Source organism: Triturus cristatus, chromosome 2_1 (genome assembly GCF_964204655.1).
Source record: "Triturus cristatus chromosome 2_1, aTriCri1.1, whole genome shotgun sequence".
In the NCBI taxonomy this organism is placed as follows: domain Eukaryota; kingdom Metazoa; phylum Chordata; class Amphibia; order Caudata; family Salamandridae; genus Triturus; species Triturus cristatus.
Window position 1 is genome coordinate 832,023,368 of NC_140581.1, and position 24,080 is coordinate 832,047,447.

The 24,080-nt window shown below is 45.3% G+C and overlaps 1 protein-coding gene across 2 annotated transcripts in view; it reads right to left on the reverse strand.

Moving 5' to 3' along the window:
- The window catches only part of AOPEP (aminopeptidase O (putative)), a 1,648,611-nt gene that overhangs the window by 303,029 nt on the left and 1,321,502 nt on the right, over positions 1–24,080 (reverse strand). For both annotated transcript variants that reach the window (XM_085632907.1, XM_085632906.1), the window contains 2 exons: positions 12,828–12,890; positions 9,753–9,839 (listed from right to left, as the gene is read on the reverse strand). In XM_085632907.1, the coding sequence (XP_085489033.1) occupies positions 9,753–9,839; positions 12,828–12,890 (150 nt within the window). The remainder of the gene's footprint in view (positions 1–9,752; positions 9,840–12,827; positions 12,891–24,080) is intronic.

Sequence of the window (24,080 nt, forward strand, 5' to 3'; positions counted from 1 at the left end):
TAGGAGGCTTGCGTGCAGGCGAAGCAGTGGGAGAAGGAGCAGAGAGGTTATAAATACCCCTTTGCCCCATCCCATCTAGGCTTGCAGCTGCTGGCAGATGCCCTGGGGTTCATACTTTGTGCAGACAGTGGTCCGGGCTCACTACCTTAATTACACTTAATTAATAGACAGCTGCATCACTTTACATTTAGTTAAAGCATGCAGCCCACTGGGATTTTTCTGGTGGTCTTATAGGCCATTCCGGGCCTGGGAACAAACTGGGAAGAGTGTGACGTGGGGAATTATTCGCTACACATCCACTGATAAGCATCTCCCTGGTCCCACACTCAGTCCAGCTGGCTGAAGCATCTCCCTGGTCCCACACTCAGTCCAGCTGGCTGAAGCATCTCCCTGGTCCCACATTCAGTCCAGCTGGCTGAAACATCACACAACAGACAATGAGAGAATATAATATACAACACAACTTTTACCCAGAGTATCATGGCACACATAGCTAGGAGCAGAACGTCTACAGCAGATTCTCTCCTACTAATTGTCCAACCATTACAGTTAACTACAAGACAAAATTCCAGATGTAAGCAGCCACAGTGTCATGAAAAGCATGTACAGCTCTTCATTGCTCACATAGCTGGGGTTCTGCTACACAAACACTCGATGCATTAAAGAACAAACAATGTAATGAATGCAGTGAATATGGTGAAAGAGTCAATCTTGAACTTAAATCTTGAAAGTTGTATGGCCAGTCTCATAGCAAGGCTTTGCTATTTCTTCAGAGTATAGAGCAAATGTTTTTATTTTTTTAGTTCTAATTTGGAATGGTGTGTGTGACATTGATGGCAACGTATTGTATTATATACATAATCAAAAGAGCTTTGGTTTACCATACTTTAGCCATTGGCTTCTTTTGCTCAGGAACTTTAAGCCATTGGCTTAAGACATTGTCAATCACATTGCATCAGCCTACATAAGAACTTAAGTCTCATTGTCGTTCTTTTGGCTGTTTGGATATATCCTTTCACATCCAATGGAATGCATGCAGGACTATTCTACATCTGCAAAGTACTTTATCATCATGTATTTCATTCATTATCTCACCCATACACTGTGTACACAAAGCAACCATTTTATTTGAGCTGCACTGTAGCAGGCATTTTTGTAAATTGTTTTTGTCAGCACTTGATTCTAACCGTCAAACCTTTTGGCTTTGCCAATGTTTGTAAATTTCCTGGTGTCAACAAAGATGGCAAACCATGTTGCGCCTGTTCTCAATATGCAACGGTCATATTACCAGATTACAATTAAAGAAAATGAAACCGTAGAGACATAAAAGGCAGACATATGTGCGCATTGGAGTCCAGCTTTGCCAGATAAGACCGATCTGCTCCTTGGGTAACTTGCCCTCTCTGCGCTGGAAAAGGCTGCCTGCTCCTAGATCACAACCACTAGTAACATCCTTGGGGCCCAACATGGCTCCCAACAACCTGCAGGAGAATGGCATGATGAGATCATGGTCCCTCTAAAGGGCTATTGTAAGAGTGGAGGAAAGGGAAGGATACAAACTCAAATAGCTCTAACCATGGTCTCGTTAGCTGTCGTGAGCCTTAAAGAGTATACGTCCACTCACCCTAAATGTGGGACTGTAAGCATCATAAAGTATATTACCAGTTTTCTGTTTTATTTTCATCTTGTCTGTAGAGATGTGCCACAACCTCTTCTCAGTGTGTGACTGAGCCTGGAGTGGATACCAAGCAATTCTGGCACTTACAGCCTCATATAGAGCAAATAGGCATGTTGCCAAATCCTTGAAAGTCAACAGAGCTGTTGTATTCTGAAAAGAGGAATTTCCTGTTTCAATGCAACTAGTTCACTTTAAGTTGGGAGCACTAAATCAAGTACCTGCAACCAAACCGAGAGTCAGTGTCGACCCGCAACTCTCTTGGAAGCTAGTGACTTCACTATGCTAGGCTGTCTCTGCTTACCGAGAGCAGGTCTGTAGACCAGGTGTACAGTCAGTGCTAAGACTAGCACTGAAAGCCCAAATGAAGACTTCAAGAAAGTGCAACCACGTTTAATGCCAAACGCAGCACAGTAAGACGTCTGCTCGCCCATCGCACCCAATGTCTGCCTGGTGTTACACAGACGTCCATCTTGTTGTGGCTAGACAGACGACATAATGCTCAATCTATAGGGCTTCCGGAAACACTGACCCGGAAAATGAAGCTCTGAACTCTGGATCGAGCTTTTTGTGAACTTTTAAGCTGCATAAACCAATTATATCCACTCAGTCAGACGACTGTAGGTCAGTAGTTCAGTTTTTGCTCATTATAGGATGTATAAAGCCTCACTGGAGGTGGGAGACAGGACTCCAGTTCACCCACCCTTCAAAAATGCACTTGCTCAACAAGGCAAAAGAAATGCTGATGCTGGTATTTATGCTATTGTGTACTTAGTGGATAATTAAGCAATGTGTATCCAATTACGCCTTCTACTGTTAATTAGAAGCATGGGTTGCAGAATCTGAGGAAAGATGCAGACAGCTATCCATCCTCTCAGGAGGACCAGCTTACAGTGACCAACAAATGGCTGCATATGTTCCCAATACTGGTTCAGCGTATGCTAGAACTTGCAATAATCATGCACATGAAAGGGGTTCATCAAGTGGAATGTCCCTCTCTTACAGCCATGCCCCACCTCATGTCTGACTGCAAATAAACGAATTCATCCATGCTGGAATCCTTATTGAAGAAGAACTGAATGAAGAGGTGCCTTTTTACCTTTCTTTCAATCGCCTTTTAAATAAAAAAAGAGGCTATATTCTATAAGCTAAAATATAACACGCTCTAACTGAAAGACGTTGTGCGTTCTTACATTTCTTTGCTGTAGTTACAGCAGGTCACTACTCCTTCAGGAATTCACCCCACACTGATCACCTCTTACAAATCCTCTTGTCCTTACGAGACTCTCATCCTACCCTTAATTAACACATTGCAAATTAAGAACTAGGGTTTTCTGAAATAAGCATTGATAAAGCCAACAGATGTCACCTTTTGCACATATTGTCTTTGTGAATGTCTTTTGGGGATGCTCTACAGTTTTTTTTCTTCCGTATGCTGTGCAGCAGCATCAAATACAAAAATAAATAAAAAGGTGCAATGATGAGACTGCTGCTGGCGATCTTGTCATTTCTTTGGCACACAATGGTGTGTTGACATGTGCGGACACAAGTGTCAGAACAGAAAATCCTACCACAACCTACTACTCATCTGAAAGTGGGGTTCCAAGACACATAATTAACTCAAATAACTCCTACATCATTACAACAACATACTGACTCTTCGAATGCAACTCTCAATTCATAGACAACATTATTGACCTAACCTTATATCTGAAAACCTTAGAATCAAATATTTTGCTAACAACAACTTCATGTTTTTAAAGCTAGCACTAAACAAGTGACCACTGCAAACTGAGCTGAAGATTGTACGTTTTGGAGTTTACCCACACGGTCAAAAGACTTAAACAGATAACCAGAAACACATAATATCCTACATGTTATGTTATTGGTATTTGTATAGAATCTTCTCAACCCGCATGGGGTATCCTGGTGCTGTGACGGCTAATATTGTTGGAGGAGAGTCTAAGCTAGAAGGAAACAACAGAACTGATTGGTTCTACGAGCTAGAATTGAGAACCAACTGCAGATTTCGACAGACCATTCATATAGCTTCCTCTTAACACTATCACATCACACACAACTACATAAAAGAATCAAGCAAAAACCTAAACCATTTACATATCTCCAAGATCTTAACTGAGCAAAATTCAACAAAAGTTAGAAATAGGCTGGTCTCATACCAGCACAGCAAAGACCCAGAACCTGTTTGTTTTTGTACAAAATATTTCATATAATCATTGATTTTTTTAAATAATGTGGCCACATATAAACTGATGGTTCCAAACAAGGCATCAAAGTGACTAACAAACACATGGTTCAACCGTAGACTGTTAGGAACATTCAGATGCAGAAATCGTTGTATGAAGCGAACAAAATTTCTTTGAACAGAAGAGGCTACCAGACATAAGAACAAAAAGTCTATCTTGGCAAATTCATCAATGGCTCTCCTAATAAAACACATTACATTTTCAGTGCCTATCAAAAATTGACCAATCCGAACATATTGAAATCCAATCCATGCTTGTGTGGGTTGATATGTAGCACTTTCATATCAAACATAACAAAATCTGCAGCTCCTACCCAAACACAGGATAACAGAGTTAGCCTCAGAGATCAAATCTGCCTGTGGATCCTTGACCAGTGCATGGCGAGAAACAAGCCATGCCATCTTCAGAAGCTGACTTGATCACTGTGATAGACTAATCTCTTTGGACAGTCATCACCCATCGTGAGTAGAAATGCCCATTCCTGAAGAAAAGCACAGCCATTTTCCAGGACATACCCTCCAATGCCCACTGACTTGTCTACCTAAAATGCACTTTTATCTTTTGGCTTCAAAAAAACATTTTCCTTGGCTGGCTGGTTTAATCTGGACAGTGGTACTTTATTTTGCAAAGAGTCGTGTCTAGTACTAAACTGGCATTACTTTTAGAAATATCCTTTCCTGGATACCAAAACTAAATAATTTTCACTGCATTGAATTTTGCATTGTGTCGCCTGCTGCGTGGGGTCAACTAAGCCAGCATATGATGTTAGAGGAATCGTATGGAGAGACACGGCTCACCTTGGCCTGTAAATGAAAGCCGGCATGCATGGTCTGCTTTTTAGTGTTATTTGTTAAGCTTTTACACTGCCAGACTAGTAAGTTATTTGCAAAGTTTGTCTCTAAATCCTCAGTGAGACCTCAAGTGGAGTTGTGGGTACACTTCAGATGCCAAATTTCTCCAAAACAATGAAGATAAATTAGAATCAGCTGAATGGAAAGCTGCTTAAATGGTGCAGGTCTGCACAACAGGTTGGAAAAGAGACAAAGATAACCTCTCAAATCCAGGAAGTGACATATAAAGAGGGGGTATGCAAGAGGTATTTAAATACCCTAGGCACGTGGATGAAGGCTGGAATGGGATGTTTAAGTAAAGGCCAGAAAAGCTGTTATTAGTGCAGTAGCTGGAGTGGAAGTGGTACCGAGGGTGCCCACAGCACCTCAATTGTGGCTTTTAGTACCCAAACAGGTGGCAGCCCCCCCCCCCTTTTCTAGCTTTCATTAGACACATGGACCCTTTGCTAGGCCACTGCAACTGTCAGATTATTTAAACGTTGTGTTAAAATTGACAACTAGAATGAAACTGAATGATAACAAAATATTGTCTAAGAAACTGGTTGACACACCATATTTCACAATTACATAAAATGATTTGACATTTTGCCAGAGGAAGCCCTGGATATAAGAGATGTGCAATATGACAAAATATGATTAAGTTCATAAGCATTTGAAATAATTAATTTCCAAAGAAGCACGAAGGTGTGACTTGAATTGCGAAATGTGTAGTGTGTGTGTAAGAAGAACTGAGGAGAGGTTGAGAAAAGAAACCATGAAGAGTGTGGCGGAGCACTGGCAACAAAACACAGCAGCTGTGTCTGTGAAGACATATCTGAACTGAGAAAATCTGAAGGGAACCCTTTGTTCCAGTGGCATTACTTAAGACGCCACAAAGACGCTCTGTATTTGTATCTAATGCAGAAGAGAATGGAGAATATGATGGGCTGTGTGCTCTCTTTGTAACGTTTTGAGATTCAAATGACCTTTGTATTGTAACAGAGTTGTAAGAGAGCTTTTCGTGAAACGCGAAGATAAAGTTTTAACAACTGTTTGTAAATTAAAAGAGTAATAATACGAAAGAAGTAAACCTGACGGGCGTCTGGAAGAGAATCTGGGTGCACTTCATTTGAAGAGGCCCGTAATAAGCATTGTTAAGAAGAGTCTTGAATTCACAGGGCTGGTTGTAGATGTGTTTAACTGCCTTTCAAATGAAGTCAACAAGAGAATTCATAAAGCAGCTATAACTAAGATACGAACAAAGGCAGGGCTGGAGATCGCGTGCGGTCTGCTGGTGCAGTGAACAGCAAATGGGCTGAATGCCTGCCTGTTCATCGGACGTCACTACGTAGGCGTGGAACAATGGCCTCTCAGTGCTGCTTCCTGCACTTCCAGGTCACACGTGGACATTGAACCTGCCAGAATGAGATTCTCGCCTGAATATTCAAGGGAATCTCTCAAATTGGTTTTGGATTTATAGTCTAGTGATAGATATTCACGTCTGAGGGCCCAAAGATGCAGTGCTATTCAGAGGCCCACGTCAAATAAAACGTGGTGGTTGTGAATTTCCTGAAAGTTCCTTTTAAGAAAAAGCAGTTCTGCCTAATTTAAGATATACAGCTACTTTCAAGAAAGGCTGCCCTACAGCCCACAGTCACGGCACCTGCACTCTACAAGGAGGTGCTTTAACTATGGAAAATGCCTCTCACATGTGGAGAAATAAAAGGATGCGCTCACAAAAGCCTGATAGAACTGGTAGAATAGAAAGAGACGTGCCCGAAAGACTGTGTTGGCCTCGACAGAGTCAAAATGTGCCATCACAGCTTTAAGTGGGATGAAAAAACTGGGGGCGGGGTTGTCGCTCAAAGGGGCGTGGTCAATGCAATTAAGGGCATGGCTGAAAGACACCTAAGCTAAAAACCTGTTCTTAGCAGTAGCATAGTGTGCTGCCTGACTGATATTTTGCTGTTTGTGTCACTGCATCCGGATTTATAATACAACAAGTAACATTATACCTACAATAAGCAAGAACTATTGGCTTTGTCAATGGTTGTTAGTTGCACAAGATAAATAAGGAATAACTATGGCTTCGTTGTATATAATATTGAAAATGCTTCCTTTCTGAAATCAGGAGACTGTGAAAGAACTATAACAATCTCTTCCAAGTACCTCAAATCCGGCTTTACCACTGGTAGAGACCAGTGAGACAGTCATTTTTGGCGCCCCCACACCCCATCACCGCCTCCTCAGATTCTCACACTACCACCAGGCAAAAGTGCCCCTATCTCTCCAATCAAAAATTAAAAAAATGAGACCTAAAAACCGTGTGTTCTTAGCATAAACAACTTACAAAGTTAAAGACGTTTAAGAACCTGCAGAAGGCTAGCTTCCAGGTTGTTTGAGCCCAGAACACTCTAATTACACTCCTAAGTAACTGGAGAGTCTGCACGTCTGGACTTTTATGCCAAGAAATCAAAGGAGGCCTGGAGGCATCTGAGGTACCAACCTTCCACATGTGGCAGTGATGAATGCCTTGTGTAAGTCTTCTGACCGGCACCACCTGCTCCTAGGGGCGTGGCGCCCTTAGTGGCATCTCGGGCGGGAGCCAGTCTGTTCTTCTTGTCTATTAGGCGGGGGTGGGGGGGCCCTGAGGCAAGGTGAGTCGTGGGCGGCCCCAGATGACATCATCAAGGTGCGCAGCACAGAGATAAAAGCGGTGGAGGAGATGGGGAAGCCCTCTTTTGTCCTTTCCAGCAGCTCCGAAGGTGGCAGCAGACCAGCGGCAAGTTACCCATCCCTAAGAATAAGGACAAGATTGGCGGGGTCCCGGGCAAGAAAAATTGCGTGGTCTCCTTTGGCATGCACTGTCTGACCCTGGAACAGGGCGAGCATTCAATGGGGGCTCTGGGCTGGCGGGAGGGGGGGCTGACCTGCTGGTGGTCCTGGACTCTCCTGCCCTACCCGAGATGCCTGTGTTAAGAGACATTGGGGGGGGGTAATCCGGTGTTCCAGAACTCCTGTGGGGCCAAGGCGTTAAGTGGTGCCCTGATGGTAGTGCCTCTGGGATAGAGGACGGAAATGATCACTGATAAAACAGAGCAAGTTGGGGCCTCCTGGCACAGCGAGCACAGGGAGATTCATTAATGAAGTACGTGCACGGAGATCTTGATGGCGAAGGCCATGTCCGGAATGTAAATACAATTTATGCTTAAATGTATCCTTTGGAACCTACCTCAACTGGCTACCATGTGTGTTGTTTGGTTTTTCATATGCCTGAATAAAATGGTCAAGTGTTTCAGGTCAATGAACCAGTACAGAGTACTTGACGGTAAGGTAATAAATGACCACGCCGTGAAGACCAGCTATCTGCCTTGTGTCTTTATGTGGTGTAAGGGGAGGGGGGAAGTGGGAACATTGGTCCGCTGGGTCGACTCGCACGTTGTATGCACACTATTGTGACACTATCTTTAATGCCTTTGTACCGTTTTGTCTCTTGAAGCTGCTCTGAAGCCTGATCTAGGTGAACCACCAACAATCAACTACCAAAAATGGCCTATAACAGGCAGCCATCTTGCTTGTGGCCGGGCAAAGCTCAAGCCGAGTCGAGCCTAACATGACCACCTCCCCGGTTACAAGATTCAGTGAAGCAGCGCCCTGCAATCAAAGTATTGACATTCAACTCAGGTGTTAAAAGTAAAGTAGGAACACATGGGCACTTTCTGCCCCTTTGATGCTGGCAACAGAAAAAAATGTAATACTTGGTTTTATAAGTGGCACCTGTCGGCTGAATATTACGAAAGACAAAGGGCGGATTACAAATACTGGAGTGCACTCCTGATGTGGAATAGAAGTAGTGCAGCCCTTGAATACACTGGTCCCTTTCAAAACGGCGCCCGTCTGCGGTCCTCAGGTGGTCATGGACGTCCCGACGCAGCCGCGCCACCTGCACGCGCTGGGCTGCGCGCGCCGCCGAACGCTCCAATGCCCATACTAAGGCAATTTCTTCCGATGTGTTGGCAGCAGCCTATCTGCAAGAATGCGCCTGGAGAACTGGCAGGGGCGGGGGCATCCTGCGGCCTGGAAGAGCTTCGCCAGCAACATTAGAGAGGTATTTTAATCCTGTTATCTCACCGGAGATCAAAAAGGCCCTGCTCTGCAGGCCTCATTCCTGAGATAGCTGAGGTGGGCTACCAGACAGAGGGGGGAGGGGGTATTTACAGGCTCGACTTTATGGTCCAATATTAGGACTTGCTGTCTCGTGGTTTATGCAAGTCCTGTTTTATATCGCAATGTGAAAGTAAATACCGAAGAAGCTTATTGCCTCAAACATGACTTCCAGAGGGTCACCCTACCATTGGTCAAAGGTGGATTTGGAAAGCTTTCCAAAAATCTCGACCTGACACAAAGGGGTGCACTTGTCACAGAATGTGATTGTTCGCGGGGTTATGTTAACGCCCTTAGAACTCATGCATCTGGCCCCACAATTCTTTTTCGAAAAATGCGTGCAATAGTAATTTTCCGAATGCCCATCTTGCTTTCAGTTTGCTAACAGTCAATATTCTCACCCTCTAAGAAGCATTTGCTACAATATATGAGCACTGCATAGATTTCCGATATCAATATTTTAACGAATGTTTTTGTTAAAAAGGACCGAAATGGCATTTGTCAGCCTACAAAAGAAGTTAATCGTAAATATAAAATAATATTGAAATAATGAGGAAAGGCAAACACATGGTGACAACAAACAAAGAGGGGAGTTCTGGAGGGGTCAGGTTGAAAAAAGGATGGTATGTCAAGGAAAAATAATGCACATTTTGCATATCAATTCATGAAATCCAATTTGGCAAAGTCAATATTTCTAGATCGTGCTATACTCTCTACAACTGGCGTCCACAACTTTCCATCAACAAGTGCAGTGCTGGGTAGGTTTCTGCGCCCAAACAATATCAGGAATTGGAGTTAAAATGTTGCATCATCTACCTGCCGGAAACAGCCCTCCTCGCCTCCCTTCTTCCTCTTGCCGCCTCTTCCGCTTCTCCGCTGTGAGAGCCGAATCCATTTTGAGGCCTGAAGGTCGGGTGATATTCCACATCGGAAAATAAATTAAAAAAAAGAGAGCAGAGTCGGAGTGAGTAGGAAACTCTAAACAGAGCTCAGATATTTGTTTCCATTGCTTCAATGGAACATGAATACATGGTTTCAATCGAGCTCGCGCTTCTCAGTGAGGTAAAAGGGGTGATAGTGCCTAGATGCCTGTGCGTTTTCATGGAGATTTGTGTCACTTTCTAACGAGCCTCGCCTGTAACAAAATATGCCCGCCTCAACAAAATCTTCTTACATTTTGAATAGCTTCACGGGGGAGACACATGTTTGTGAGGCTGGAACACGGAAGGGTGGCCAGGGCACTGCTCCCGAGAGCCAAGGTACAGACCCGTCACTTTCCGACCACAAACGGTCTTACAGTGTCAAATAAAACACGCCTTGTTCCAAAATAGTGCTGAGGGGGGTGAAAATTGCACTCTTGCAAGCTATTCACTCACTAGGACGGCACTGTCCCAGACCACAGCCACAGGGAGGAGAATTATGATTATGCACACAACCCTTTCTTCCCACCTCTACAACATCATGCAGAGCTGCGGACCCTTTTCAGTAGTGTGCACAGGGCGACGGTGGGGGGGGGGGGGGGGGGGTAGCGGGAGGGGGGGGGGGACTGTCAGCTGTGTGCAGAGGGAGGGCCGTGGACTCTGCCAGCAGTGTGCACAGTGGGGATTGTGCTCTTTCAGTAGTGTGCAGATGATGGGCTGTGGATTGTCAGCAGTGGTGGGTCTGTAGACTGTCAGCAGTGTGCATCGGCAGGGCCGTGGACTCTTGTGAGCTGTGAGCAGAGGAGATGCTGTGGATTCTTGTCAGCAGTGTGCAGAGGCGGGGCTGTGGATTGTCAGCAGTGTGCAGAGGAAGGGCTGCGGATTGTCAGCAGCAGAGTGCAGCGGCAAGGCAGTGGCTTGTCAACAGTGTGAAGTGGTGGGGCTGTGGATTGTCAGCAGTGTACAGACGAAGGGCTGTGGATTGTCAGCAGTGTGCAGTGGTGGGACTGTACACTGTCAGCAGTGTGCAGCGGTGGGGCCGTGGATTGTCAGCAGTGTGCAGTGGTGGGGCTGTGGATAGTCAGCAGTGAGCAGAGGAAGGGCTGTGGATTGTCAGCAGAGTGCAGCGGTGGGGCAATGGATTTCCAACAGTGTGCAGTGGTGAGGCTTTGGATTGTCAGCAGTATGCATTGGTGGGGCTGTAGACCGTCAGCAGTGTGCAGTGGTGGGGCTGTGGATTGTCAGCAGTGTGCAGTGGTGGGGCTATGGATAGTCAGCAGTGTGCAGAGGCGAGGCTGTGGATTGTCAGCAGTGTGCAGTGGTGGGGCAGTGGACTGTCAGCAGTGTGCATAAGCAGGGTCGTGGACTTTTGTGAGCTGTGAGAAGAGGAGATGTTGTGTATTCTTGTCAGCAGTGTGCAGAGGCGGAGCTGTGGTCTCAGCAGTGTTCAGAGGTGAAACTGGGGGTTCTGACAACAATGCACAAAGGCATAGCTGTGGACACTGTTAGCAGTGTGTAGAGGAATGACTAAGACTGTCAGCAGTGTGCAGAGATAGGATGTGGACTGTGTCAGCAGTGGGCCGAGATAAGATGTGGATTCTGTCAGCAGTGTGCAGAGGTAGGATGTGGAATCTGTCAGCAGAGGAGATGTTGTGGATTCTGTCAGCAGTGTGCAGAGGTAGGATGTGGAATCTGACAGCAGTGTGCAGAGGAAATGTGGATTCTGTCAGCAGTTTGGAGAGGTAGGATGTGAACTGTCAGCAGTGGGCACTGGGCAGAGATAGGATGTGGACTATGTCAGCAGTATGCAAAGGCAAACCTGTGGACTCTGTCAGCAGTGCTCCTATGAAAGCTGTTGACTGCCAGCAGTGTGCATAGGGGGCTGAGGAATCTGTCAGCAGTGTGCAGGGGAGATGTGGGCTTTTTCAGTAGTGTGCAGAGGTAGGATGTGGACTGTGTCAGCAGTGTGCAGAGGTAGGATGTGGACTTTGTCGTCAGTGCTCTGAGGCTTTTGACTGTCAGCAGTGTGTAGAGGAGATGTTTTGGGCTCTGTCGGTAGTGTGCAGAGGTAGGAAGTGGACTGTGTGAGCAGGGGACAGAAATAGGATGTGGATTCTGTCAGCAGTTTGCAGAGGTAGGATGTGGACTCTGTCAGCAGTGCTCCTAGGAAAGCTGTTGACTGTCAGCAGTGTGCAGAGGAGGGGCTGAGGCATCTGTCAGCAGTGTGCAGAGGAGATGTGGGGTCTGTCAGTAGCGTGCAGAGGTAGGATGTGGACTTTGTCGTCAGTGCTCTGAGGCAGGCTGTTGACTCTGTCAGCAGTGTGCAGAGGACAGGTTGTGAACTCTGTCAGCAGTGTGCAGAGGAAGGGCTGTGGAATCTGTCAGCAGTGTGCAAAGGAGAGGCTGTGTGTTCTGTCAGCAGCATGTGGGCCTATGTGCAATTTAACTGGTCTGCAGTGGTTGGCTCTGGACAGGAAGTGTGAGAAAGCATGCAGAAAGGCACAAGGGCCTGGGTGGGGGGAGACGGTGATGGCAAGGTAAATAGGGTAGCAATAGTGGGGCAGTAGTGAGGACACTGCAACTGTAGCATTGGTAACCATGTGGCATGGGCAGTAGAGGCCAGCAGAAGTGGCCGCACCAGGCTACAAGTGGTGGCTAATAGCTGAATTAGTGGTGTTGGGTGGGGTGGCACCCAGCAGCAGTGGAAGTGGGTGAAAGTGCTGCCTGCAAGCAGTGGCAGGCAGTAGTGGTGTGAATCGTAGGCTATTATGGTACACAAGATTTAGTCTAGCAGCAACACACCTCAACTGTCAGGTAGGTCACTGCGCTGCGCCCCTGTGCGCCGGACGGTGCAACAAGTACTTGGGTGAAAGGGCGCGCGGTGCCAGGAGCACCTGCAGGGGCGTGAAGGGGAGACGCGCGAGGACAGCTGAGCTCCGAAATCACAAAAACAATCCCTTCTCCCGCTCACCTCGTCCTTCACCTGCTGCACTAGTCTGTTCTCGGTCCACTCGAGGCTCTCTTCGTGCAGGGGCTGCAAGAAAGGAAAGCGCGCAGTTAGCCTTCGGTGAGCAAGCTTCAAGTTCCCCCCACCCCTTCCGCGAGGAGCGGTCGCCCCCTCCCAGACAGCGGGGTGGGGCGGTCGTGCCAGGCGGCAGAGTAGGAGTATAGTTACCTTGTGCCCCGGGACCCGCTCTGCCCGCACTCCGCCGAGCAGCCTCCTCCCGACCCGGAGAGAGCTTTTGTTTCCTGCGCCCCCTCGCCCCCTCCCATCTCACCGCTTCTAAGCATCAGGCGCTCTGCCGCCGCCCCCACTCCACCTCCCGTGGACGCCAGGGCGACCGCTTGCCTCCTTTTAGGGGTGGAGGAGTCAGTACGACAGAGGTACCTCAAGTTCGCCCCCTCTCAGCCCAGGCGCGCAGGAGCTCGCCGCACGGTAACTCCTCGGCCGCTCAAAGGACCGCAAGGTGCGCGCCGTGTTCTGACATCCGTGTGCGTTGATATATCACATTCAACCCAAACGCGCAACTTACTGTGGCTCAACCTCAAACGTTTCATTTTAATTTAGTAAAATCAACCTCAACAGGAAAGCATGCACGGTTTCCTTGCATTTTGTGTTTCTTGACAAAACGCAGTAGTCCTGCTTTTTGCTAATGTAAACATTGAGTTTTCCTGAAACTAGTCTTTACTCTCTTTTTGGTCAGATTTGTCGATACTTGGTATTTCTTTCTATCATTCCAGAACAAAATGTTGAAAAAACAATGTTTTGTATTAAAGTTAATAGAAGCTCTTCAGAGAGCGCTTCTTAGAAGAACATCATGTCACACCCCCATCCCCCCCATACAAGATTTTACACTGCACATTGAATCTTATACATAATTATGTAGTCCAATAATTCAGGATAAACTTAAGGGCTGGGTAACAAGCAAAGGAGGCAAAGTGCGTGTGTCAAATGGATGGATGTTATCAGGTGTTTAGAAAGTGCCACGTCAGTTCAGGGTACTGACGGAAAGCAGAACTGGTAAGAGAGAGAGAAACTACACAAATGCAGGAGAAAGCAAGAGTGTAAAATATGAGAAAAGTCACCAATAGGATCGAAATCGCCTGAGACCCGATAGCCCAGTCCCACCAAATGTAACAAGCACTGATTCACCACAACAATGGGCCGAGCAAGTGACATCATTTAGACTTAAAATGGAGTTCAACAGAGGAAGTGACATCACAAGAAGTAGCAGAAAACAGAAGATTGCTTTGCAATAAAATCACAATAAACTAAAGAAGACTACCCATAGACTGTCTCAATGTTACAAAAATTGTGCGGGCATGCTTGGAAATTACAACCCAAGGCAATAAATATCCCGGTTATTCCATAACCTGGATGTACAACATAACTGCTAAAGTAGAATGATAAAATGATTTTCCCCACCCTCGGAGACCTGCAGGTCTCGTGGCCTTTCACTGCAGCCTTTGCTTTCCTTTCCCATGGTGCATTATATGATTCCTATCATTTACTTCAACAGCATCCATCAGGCATGGACCAGCTATGGACTGGGCCCCGGATCGCCACACAGGCCACCTATTATAAGACTCCTTCAGGTAAAAGAATGGATGGACATACCATGAATACCTAGTATTTTGTTACCTCATTTCAGAGCCCTCATTCTATATTCATTACCCACATACTAGAGCTTGAATTAATATGGTTGATAATCTGTACACTCATGCATACTGTTTGATGGTCTCAGCAAGTACATTTCCCTGTAGGCTAGCATTTTAAAGTACCCCAAATCATTTTCTCTGCTGTTACACAAAGTACGCACTTCTAATCTATGCCTAATCCTCCTCGAGGCACAGGTGCCAGGGACGCAGTCTACCAGTTTCTCCTTTCACGCTCCATCGTTGCCTCACAAACCTAACCTATCTGCTTGAGTTCCGAGGCCTGAGTATGTTTCGGCTGCTGCCCACTCACTCCTCTTTTGGGTGGATCTAAATAAGTGTATACGCCCTGCAGATTCCCCAGTACCCCGCCTCTAGACTAGGTAGTCCCAACCAGAGTTTGTGATAACTAGGTCTTGGGAGCTATGTATATCTCAGTTGTTCATTTCTCCTCTGAGTAGGCATAATAGTGGCTTTCTGCCTGGCTTGATCTAATCAACGGATCAGTGACCCGTGCCTACACACCTCTCTTCTAAGTGCATCTAACTGAACATTCTGGCCCAAATATCCCACTGCCATCTTCACTATCTAGGAGAACAGCCACTTCACCTGCACTCTTGTTGTTTTCTGACCAGGGATCTGTGGTGTAAGTAATTCGCTGCTGGCTGTGTATTTATCACCTGGGTAGACCAACAAAGGATTTGTACTTGGGTAGTCACAACAAGGGATTGCCACATTAAGGTCTCTGCATCTTTGCCCTCTTCCCTGGGCAGCAAAACACGTATTTGTCAGAGTTTTGTATATGGGTAGACACAACTAGCAATTTGCAGACTGAGTAATTATCAGCCCACATGCTTTTCTTTTCTGGGTAGACTTTGTGGTCTGAGTGATCCCCACCTGCCGCTATATTTCCCTTCGTCTGCCTTGGGGCGGACTTGGCAAGCAATTGCATGTTATTGCGAGTAATCTCCCAGCTGCATTTTACGTTTTGACATAGCAGACCTATACTATGGACTACTGATATGAGTATTTCCCAGCTGTGCCTCTGTCCTCTCACCTGATTTCTTTCAGCTGCCTTCTCTCGCATGCATGGCCCAGTTAGGCAGTAACACATCTATCCACACTAAGGGAGAGAGGATGTGGTCCGTCGGCTAGACTGCCGACTTTGGTGTGGAAACCAGGGTTCGAGCCTCGGGGTCGCGTCCACATCCTGTGATTCTGGGCAAATCACTTAATCTCCCCGTGCCTGAATGTGTAATGTAAATACGGTGCTATGTAAAGCATTCCAATACCTTCGGGTCGAGATCGCACTATATAAATATGCCAAAAAAGTTTAAAAAAAGGGATACACTTCCTTCCCCACACAAACCACTACATTATGGAGTACGTGACCACAACTGGACGGCTCTAAAACTATTGTTCCCCTCCACTGACACTTAATGCCATTCACTGTGGTCATTCTCAACTTTCCATAAGGGTTCTCTGAGGTATGCAAGGAGGAATGTGTAGCAGCTGGTCACCATTATACACATTTCGGTATCCCAGCATGCATAACTGCTAACACTTATGCTATCACATGCTCAGAACACATCTCTGATGCTTCCTCATTACACCAAACTCTTGCCATATTGGACAGTGTTCACATAGCCCTTTCAGTCACGTATTAAAGTAAGTGTATTAGCTTAGCTAAATGCCATAGAATATAACATGCAATATGTATAATTAAAATAGTAATTTGTGCTTACTTCTTGCTCAAACAATAAAGATTTTTTGCTACCGTTGAGTCTACCTCTTGTTCTTGAGCATGCAAACTAGATATAAGCTGGCACTGGTATTAAATGGAGGACATGTCTGTTATGCAGCGAAACATTTGTGAGTCTTTGCAGCTTGCAACCCTGTGCAGCTGAAACAAAAAGATTAAAAGTTCTTCTGCTGCTGTTGAGTCCATGTCTCGTTGATGACCATGCAGACCGATGGCATAAGGCTTGTGCGTCTTTGCGACTTGCAAGCCCATGCGGCGTGAACAAGAGCAGGAGGAGTTTTTTCCAGATTGCATTTGCTCTTGTACAAAGTAGCACAAGCGCCCAACCATTTTCAGTTATCCGGAATTGCTGTCTCACAAGCCAATGTTGTTCTCTTTGGTGTGCCATTTTGTCGATAAATTACGTTCTGGTATAACCCAGCATCTGAATTTTAAATACCCTGAGTGATGCATCTTAGGAGTAATAAATCATCATGTTATGGTTCAGAATCAACCATGTTCTTTGATTTCATGTATTCAGACATTGGGGTGCTACACTGGATAGATATACATGTGAGCTCCAGCCGGCAATCCTCTGGACCAAACAGCACTGCAACAAGTATCCAAAGGACAGCTGACACGTGTTTCGCCCATACAGCAAACAGGCCAAGGGCTTTTTCAAGGCAAAGTGTCTCATAAGTAGTCATATAGTCGTTATATTCTTTATAAGAAATGCGGAAACATTCTCTGCGATCCCGAGAGAAGAAAGTGCACACTGACATAAATAAATGCAGCATATTTTGCTTTGAAATATATCAGCTTTTTTACCCCAGCTATTATTATTTGTATATACATTAGCACAATACTTATCTTAAGCTAAACAATTGTTCCTAATCCGGTGGCTCTTGGGTGTAGCCACTTGACAAGTACGTGCCAAACACTGAATTGGGTCCAGTCTCGAGTGTGCATGAATCCCGGCATCATCCACCCTCCACCACTGAAAGTAAATAATTCACACATTTCTTTTCCAGAGGGATACAATATATAAAATAAGCCCTGCTTCTCCTATGGCTGATATATCTACAAGGTGTGCTTTCAATTTTTTGTGCTGCACTCACAATAGTCTTATAGGCATATATGACATTTCTATGGAGAAACATTGCTTCTGGGCAGTATGAAATACTGGAACATTTCAGTAGCACCACTCAGTATTGTCTGTAAAACTTTGGCTTTTTAGGCAACATATTTGCATACTTTAGCCAAGGCCATGTTTCTAACACTGGTGCATAAGTGATGAAGTTAAAAATAAGTATTCCCTTTGGACAAGGCTAATGATAAAACGGTTCTTACCAGTAATGTATCAACATTCACACAACAATCAGACCTTGCTTTAGTATTATCCAGAGTATGTTGAAGCACTCATAAAGACACACTGAAATCTTTATAAAAAGTATCCTTTAATCACTATAAAAGTGTACATAATATAATTCTACACAATTGATTAATACAAACTAAAAAACCGAACATATACATTCATCAATATATCATATACAATGTTCTAAAATGTAAAAAATTGGGAAGGAGAATAGGGAAAGACAGTCTATTATGTCTTTACAAAGTTAATTTGGGTCTATGCATAGACAGCATCAAGGATGGATCTCAATATCCTGTCTGTGACTGATTGCTGGCTTGTCCAAATTTAACTGTACACTAGGCGTCGACGCGTTTCAGTGGTAAGTTTCCAATAAGACCACCTTCATCAGGACAAAAACATTTTTCTCCTTAACAAATCCTTCTTGTTAGCAACTTGTAAGAAACCGGTGCTACTGCACTCAAGTAGAGGATTCTCCAATTCAATGGGAGTAATGAATAATGTTGTAGCGGGCTCTCATTTCGAGTGGAGTGAGCGATTTTCAGTTTGAGGTACTATATGGCCCATTTGATGTAGGTCCAGTGTTATAGTGCCTTGAGAGACTAATAGCCCTGCGTGGTTAAGAAAACCGGAACAAGCCTTGTCTTTTAAACCAATAGTTGTACGGATCGTGGGTCTCAATGTTTTCCCATATACTTGCTCCCAGGATCGCTTTCTTGTGGCTTTCAAATCCTACGAGATCCGCATTTCCTGGTGCTTTCCCTCGATTGTATATGATATATTGATGGATGTATATGTTCGGTTTTTTAGTTTGTATTAATCAATTGTGTAGAATTATATTATGTACACTTTTATACTGATCAAAGGATACTTTTTATAAAGAATTCAGTGTGTCTTTATGAGTGCTTCAACATACTCTGTATAATACTAAAGCAAGGTCTGATCGTTGTGTGAATGTTGATACATTACTGGTAAGAACCGTTTTATCATTAGCCTTGTCCAAAGGGAATACTTATTTTTAACTTGATCGTTACCGGGTGGTCTATCCCCTAGGACCAGAGAGCCCCCTCTCCTTGATTTCAAGGCATAAGTGATGAACCCATGCCTGACTTTCAGAATAACAACAAACTTTGCGATTTGCGACTCACTGTATGCAAATTGAGTTTATTTGGCTATCTTCAAAACCTGGCATGGATCTGGCCCTCATGATCCAATACTGGGCACCCCTGGTTGAGGACTATTTTTCTTCTCTGACATCCATATACATACGCACCTGGCTTCATATTCATTGCCTCTATATAACCTTGCAGCCCTGCACTAAACGCCCCAAATGAAGTTCAGTCTTTTGATCGGACTCAGCACGGAAACCTTATCAGTTGCCTCAGAGCCTGCTTCGATGCCACCTAGATTACTTCAGCTTTTCTGCTTCCCTATTTGGTGTCCACCTTTTCCTATGTCTCCCAATCTCTGGCCATGTTTCCCTATGCCTATATCTATGTCCTTCTACCCACATGACCATGTGATCGTGCCAAAGTCAGTGGTGCCCTTTCCTGTGTTTGTGTATCCCTGCCTTGGTTTCCAGGCCTGCTTCTCCTGGTGGTAGCATCCTTATCTATTTTTCAGCATTGGTGGCTCCTGCCCTGGTATTCACGTGTGACTCCGCAGGTCCCAGCATCAGCACCTCATCGTGTTCTTTTCCTTAGGTCCATGTCTGTATCTCTTGTCAGTGTCACCATTAGCACATTCATTCCTCCCTTTCCCACTGCCTGTGTGTGTCTCCCAGTATTTTTGTTTCTGGCTCTGAGTTTGTGTATACTTAATCCACTATTTGTTTCTTCCTTAACTAATGCCCTTAACTATGTCTGTCTGTCTTGGTCTCATCATTTCTATGTCCCTTTTCTACTTGTTCTAGTTTTGGTCTTTCCCTCTCCTAGTGTATACATCTTCTTGTCCCAGAATCCAGTATAAATTGGCTGCCTTGCCCACAAAGCTGTTCATGAAAAGTCTTCTCCATATCCACTTGACCTACCCAAAATTCAGGTTGCTCACAGAAGCCCCCAAAATAAAAATAAAACCTTCCACTTGAGATTCCCAAATTTCAAACCTTAACATCATCCAAACAATGCTTCCCTGGCGCAGCTGCCACAGCTCGGAACTTTCTCTTCCCCAACCTCAACACTTCTGAGATCTTCCTATTCTCCAGGTTTTGTAGGAAAGTCGAAGTCTACAGACGACATTGATACTAGTTTAACCATTATTCAGAAACCTAGAACTTTAGCCACTCAAAACAACTGGAATACACCCTTTAACTGTTCACCTTCTACTTCCCATGTCAAATGTAACCCTGGTTCTTTATGTTTCAGTTTAAAGCATCCTCATGCAGACATGCTCAAGTGCGCTATATAAATGATTAAATAATACATCAATAAATAAGAGATGGTGACCAAGTGCACGTGTCTTTGGGCGAATGACGATGCCCACGCCTTCTGTGCTAGGTGTTTGCCCCCGTTACCTTACTCATTTTACCCTCCTGCATTGCCCTTTTTCTTGTCGCCCAATCTTCGTACAGAATTATGGTTTGGCAAGACCTTGCCATTAATATGTATTTTTTAAATGTATGTTCCTATAGACCCTGCTCTGAATACATTTTTATGCTGATTATTTTTAGAAATATATATTGACATTGCTCCTGAAGAGTACTACCCACCTGAAATGAATGCCCTGAGCAAGAGATATCAAACTTTTAAAGTCATGACGATAAATATATTAGTAGTAGTAGTACTATTGTTTAGTTAATTAAACCCATTGCAAACAATTAAAATCAACAATTAATAACATATTTTTAAAAAGAATTCTGGAAGTATTGTGTGCAGTTAGAAAGAGCAATTAGTGCAAGACAGCTGCTTAAGTGTTAACGGCCAAGGTCCAAGTGCCGGAATGTGCAAGCAGTGCATTATGGTGCAAGTGTACCATCAGGACAGATCGACCTGATGTCGGCTCAAGATCCATAGCTCCCTGTGTCAAGCAAATGGCAATACTTGCTTTGTAAATTGTGTAATTAATTAATTGCTCATGCATGCAAACAATTTCATTGGAGGAGGAGGGGCATCAACATATCGGACGTATCCAGGGTTCATGTTGGTAGGAACATAGCCTGCACTCCTTTTTATTGCCGCGCCCCCCCCCCCCCCCCCCCCCAGGCTGGATTAAAGTCTATTATTGGCAGTTTGGCAGTGTAAACTGTCTCATGTACAATATCTGCCGGCGGATGAGAGCATCTATGGCTTCTGTGAGGTGCTGTTGTGGTTTCCCTGGGAGATAAGTGTAGTTCAGGGGCCGGACCAGTGACTACTTATCTACAGATAGTAAGTCTTGCTCCCTTGAGGACTCTTTCAATTGTTGGATAATTGCTCTCCTCCTGATATTGAATAGGACATCCCCAGTTTGAAGGACAGTTTATTCAATCCTGAGGGTCTATATTGTGTCTCCTGGGACTGCCAAAGGAATGCCAAGGGTTGCCCGGAGTTAAAAATAAATAAAGTAATTGGCCTTAAGTAATTTGGACTGTGTCCTCTGGGTCCTGATGTAATATTTCAACATGGAGGCTTGACAATCTAATGTTTGGCTCGCCAGCTCCAATTCCAGCCTAAGCCTGGACCGACGTGTGTATTGTGGTTGTTGGAAGATTTTCCTGTATTCTCTGCAGTGAATGTGTTCCAGGATTTAATCTAGGGTACCCACGTAGGCATAGTGGCCGTACTGTAAGGCTGGCAAAAGAGTTGCCTTCATTACCTGTAATATTGGCTCCGCGAAGGCACTGCTCAGCATCTGATGCAGTCGGTCGACCCTAAACGTAATGGTAACCCCCTTTTTACATCGAGCCTGCGCAGTGCATGCGCTGCACTGTGAGGCATGCAGTAATTTAGACTGTGGCTTGAAGCACCTCCCATCTTTTCCATTCGGTCCTTGTTCGTGCCCTTCATAAATGCATGCTTTTGGTTGGTCAGCATGCTTAATTAGTCCCGCCTCTTTGTGTTTCTAACCCTCCAAGGAGATTGCCCGTATTATGCGTGGTCTTACACTTTTTTATAGGTTCCGTTATGTGCACTATTTTTTGTTTTGTTTCCCTCAGATTGTGTATCAGCACAGTGCTGGCTTCAAAGATGATGTGCTTCGTGTTTCAGTTGGCATTTGCATCACAGGTTTAATTACTGTTTGTCTTTGTAGGCCGTGCACCTTTTAATGATGTGCCCACTTTCATGTGGAAGAGGTGTGGCACAGTGGCCAGGGTTCCTGATTCCAAACCGCGGGTTCACAGTTCGATACCCGGTGCCGGCGGCAGGTTAGCCCAGCACCATGTGACTCTGGGCAATAGCTCGCTTAATCTTCCCGACGGTCCCCAGCACCGGGACACCTTTCCGGAGGTAGCTGTGTGCTTTACAAATGCTGGTATTTCATTTTCACCATTGCGTCTTGTTTCCTGCTCGTGGCAGCCTGCTTGCCCTGTGCCATCTCTCCTTTCAACCCCACCTCCCCACCACCCCTCTGAGATCTCTGCTTGTACTTTAAGTGATATGCCCAAAATCACAGGATGTTGAGCAGGCGCCGAGACTCTAAATCCAGAGTCGGCAGCTCTAACTGCATGCCCTTCACAGCATGTTTGATGCAGTTTCATTGCTGTTTTTTAAATGTTGCCGATGGAGTCATTTATAAGCTCAAATGCAGTTCTAGTCAAATTGTGTGCCGTCTCTCTTAACCCTCTCATTGCTTTCATTTTCACCATTGCGTCTTGCTTCCTACTTGCCCTGTGCCGTCTCTACCTATACCTTCACCCAGCACCCCTCCGAGATCGCTGCCTGTATTTTAAGTGATTTGACCAAAATCACAGGACACAGCTTTCATTTTCACCATTGCTTCTTGTTTCCTGCTCATGGCAGCCTGCTTGCCCTGTGCTGTCTCTCCCTAATCCTGTACCCAGCCCCCAGTACCCCTCCGAGATGGCTGCTTGTATTTTAAATGATTTGCCCAAAATCACAGGACACCGCTTTTTTTTTCACAATTGCGTCTTGTTTCCTGCTCGTGGCAGCCTGCTCGCCCTGTGCAGTCTCTCCCTACCCCTTTACCTCGCCCCCACCACCCCTCCGAGATCGCTGCTTGTATTTTAAGTGATATGCCCAAAATCACAGGACACCGCTTTAATTTTTAGGTCTAGCTTGACCCAGCGCATGCGCTGGTCTGGCAAGACTTATTGAGAGAGCTCCAAAAAGTGCTACCAGGCCAGCCTAGAGCCACAGTGCATGTGCGCGGGCGGGCGCGCCGCGCTTTTCCGCGATTACTTTCGGCCGCTTTGATTTTTGATCGTGATGGCGATCACTTTCGCGGCCGCATGGCCGCTTGGCATAGCCAACAGGTCTCGCTTTTGGGACCTTATAAGTATTTAGTTATGCAACTGTTGCATGGCTAAACACTTATAAGGTCCCAAAGGCGAGACCTATTGGCTATGCCAATGCTTGTTACCATTGCGTCTTGTTTCCTGTTCGTGGCAGCCTGCTCGCCCTGTGCTGTTTTTAAATATATTGTAACCTAGATTTAACACTTATGCCCTTGACAGTTTCTCAGCTGCTCTGGATTTCAATGTTTGGAAGACACCCTCTGGAATGCGTGATTGAAAATAGTAATGCTTGTAGTAAGACTTGTATAGGAGGTGTGTGAGGTTTGGAAATGTGCTTTAAACATGGTGCGACACCAGCGCTGCGCATGAGAGAATCTTGCTCATGAGCGACTCGGCACCCTGAAAGTTATGGGGCCACACAATATGCTGAATTACTAAATCCTTATAAGGTCCTAAAGGGAGACCTATTGACATGCAAATGATTGTTCTTTAAAGCATTCGCCAGAGCCACTGAGGTTCTTTTTTCGCCTAACCTCACCCCCAGGTAATTTTACTTCCTGGCTCTGCTGATGCTATTGCTGCCCAGATGCCAGGAAGCAATCCTTTTGTTCCTGTACTTGCCGAATATTAGGACCTTTGATTTGTCCAAGTTTACCAGGAGAGGGTTGAGCAGATTAAAGGTGTTCAGGGCATTCAGTGCTCATTGCAACCCGGTTTTACTACAGTCCATAATCACTATGTTGTCTGCATACTGAATTATTTGCAGCTTGATGTTTCCTAGTTTGGGCGGGGCCAGGTTGCAAGACTCCAAGGTTTTGCCCAGATCAGCTGAGTACAGATTGAAGAGCAGTGGGGCTAAGACACAACCCTGAAATATAGGCCAAGATTTTTTCAGATTTTCTGAGTGACAGTACAAGGGCCCATGTCCCAGTGTATAGCGAGATTATGGCTCTTAACAGCATGTGGGGTATACCCCATGCATCCAGCTTCCTCCATAGGGTAGCCCTGTCTACTCTATCAAGGGCCATACTGTAATCGATGAAGCAGCAAAATAGCGGCCGGT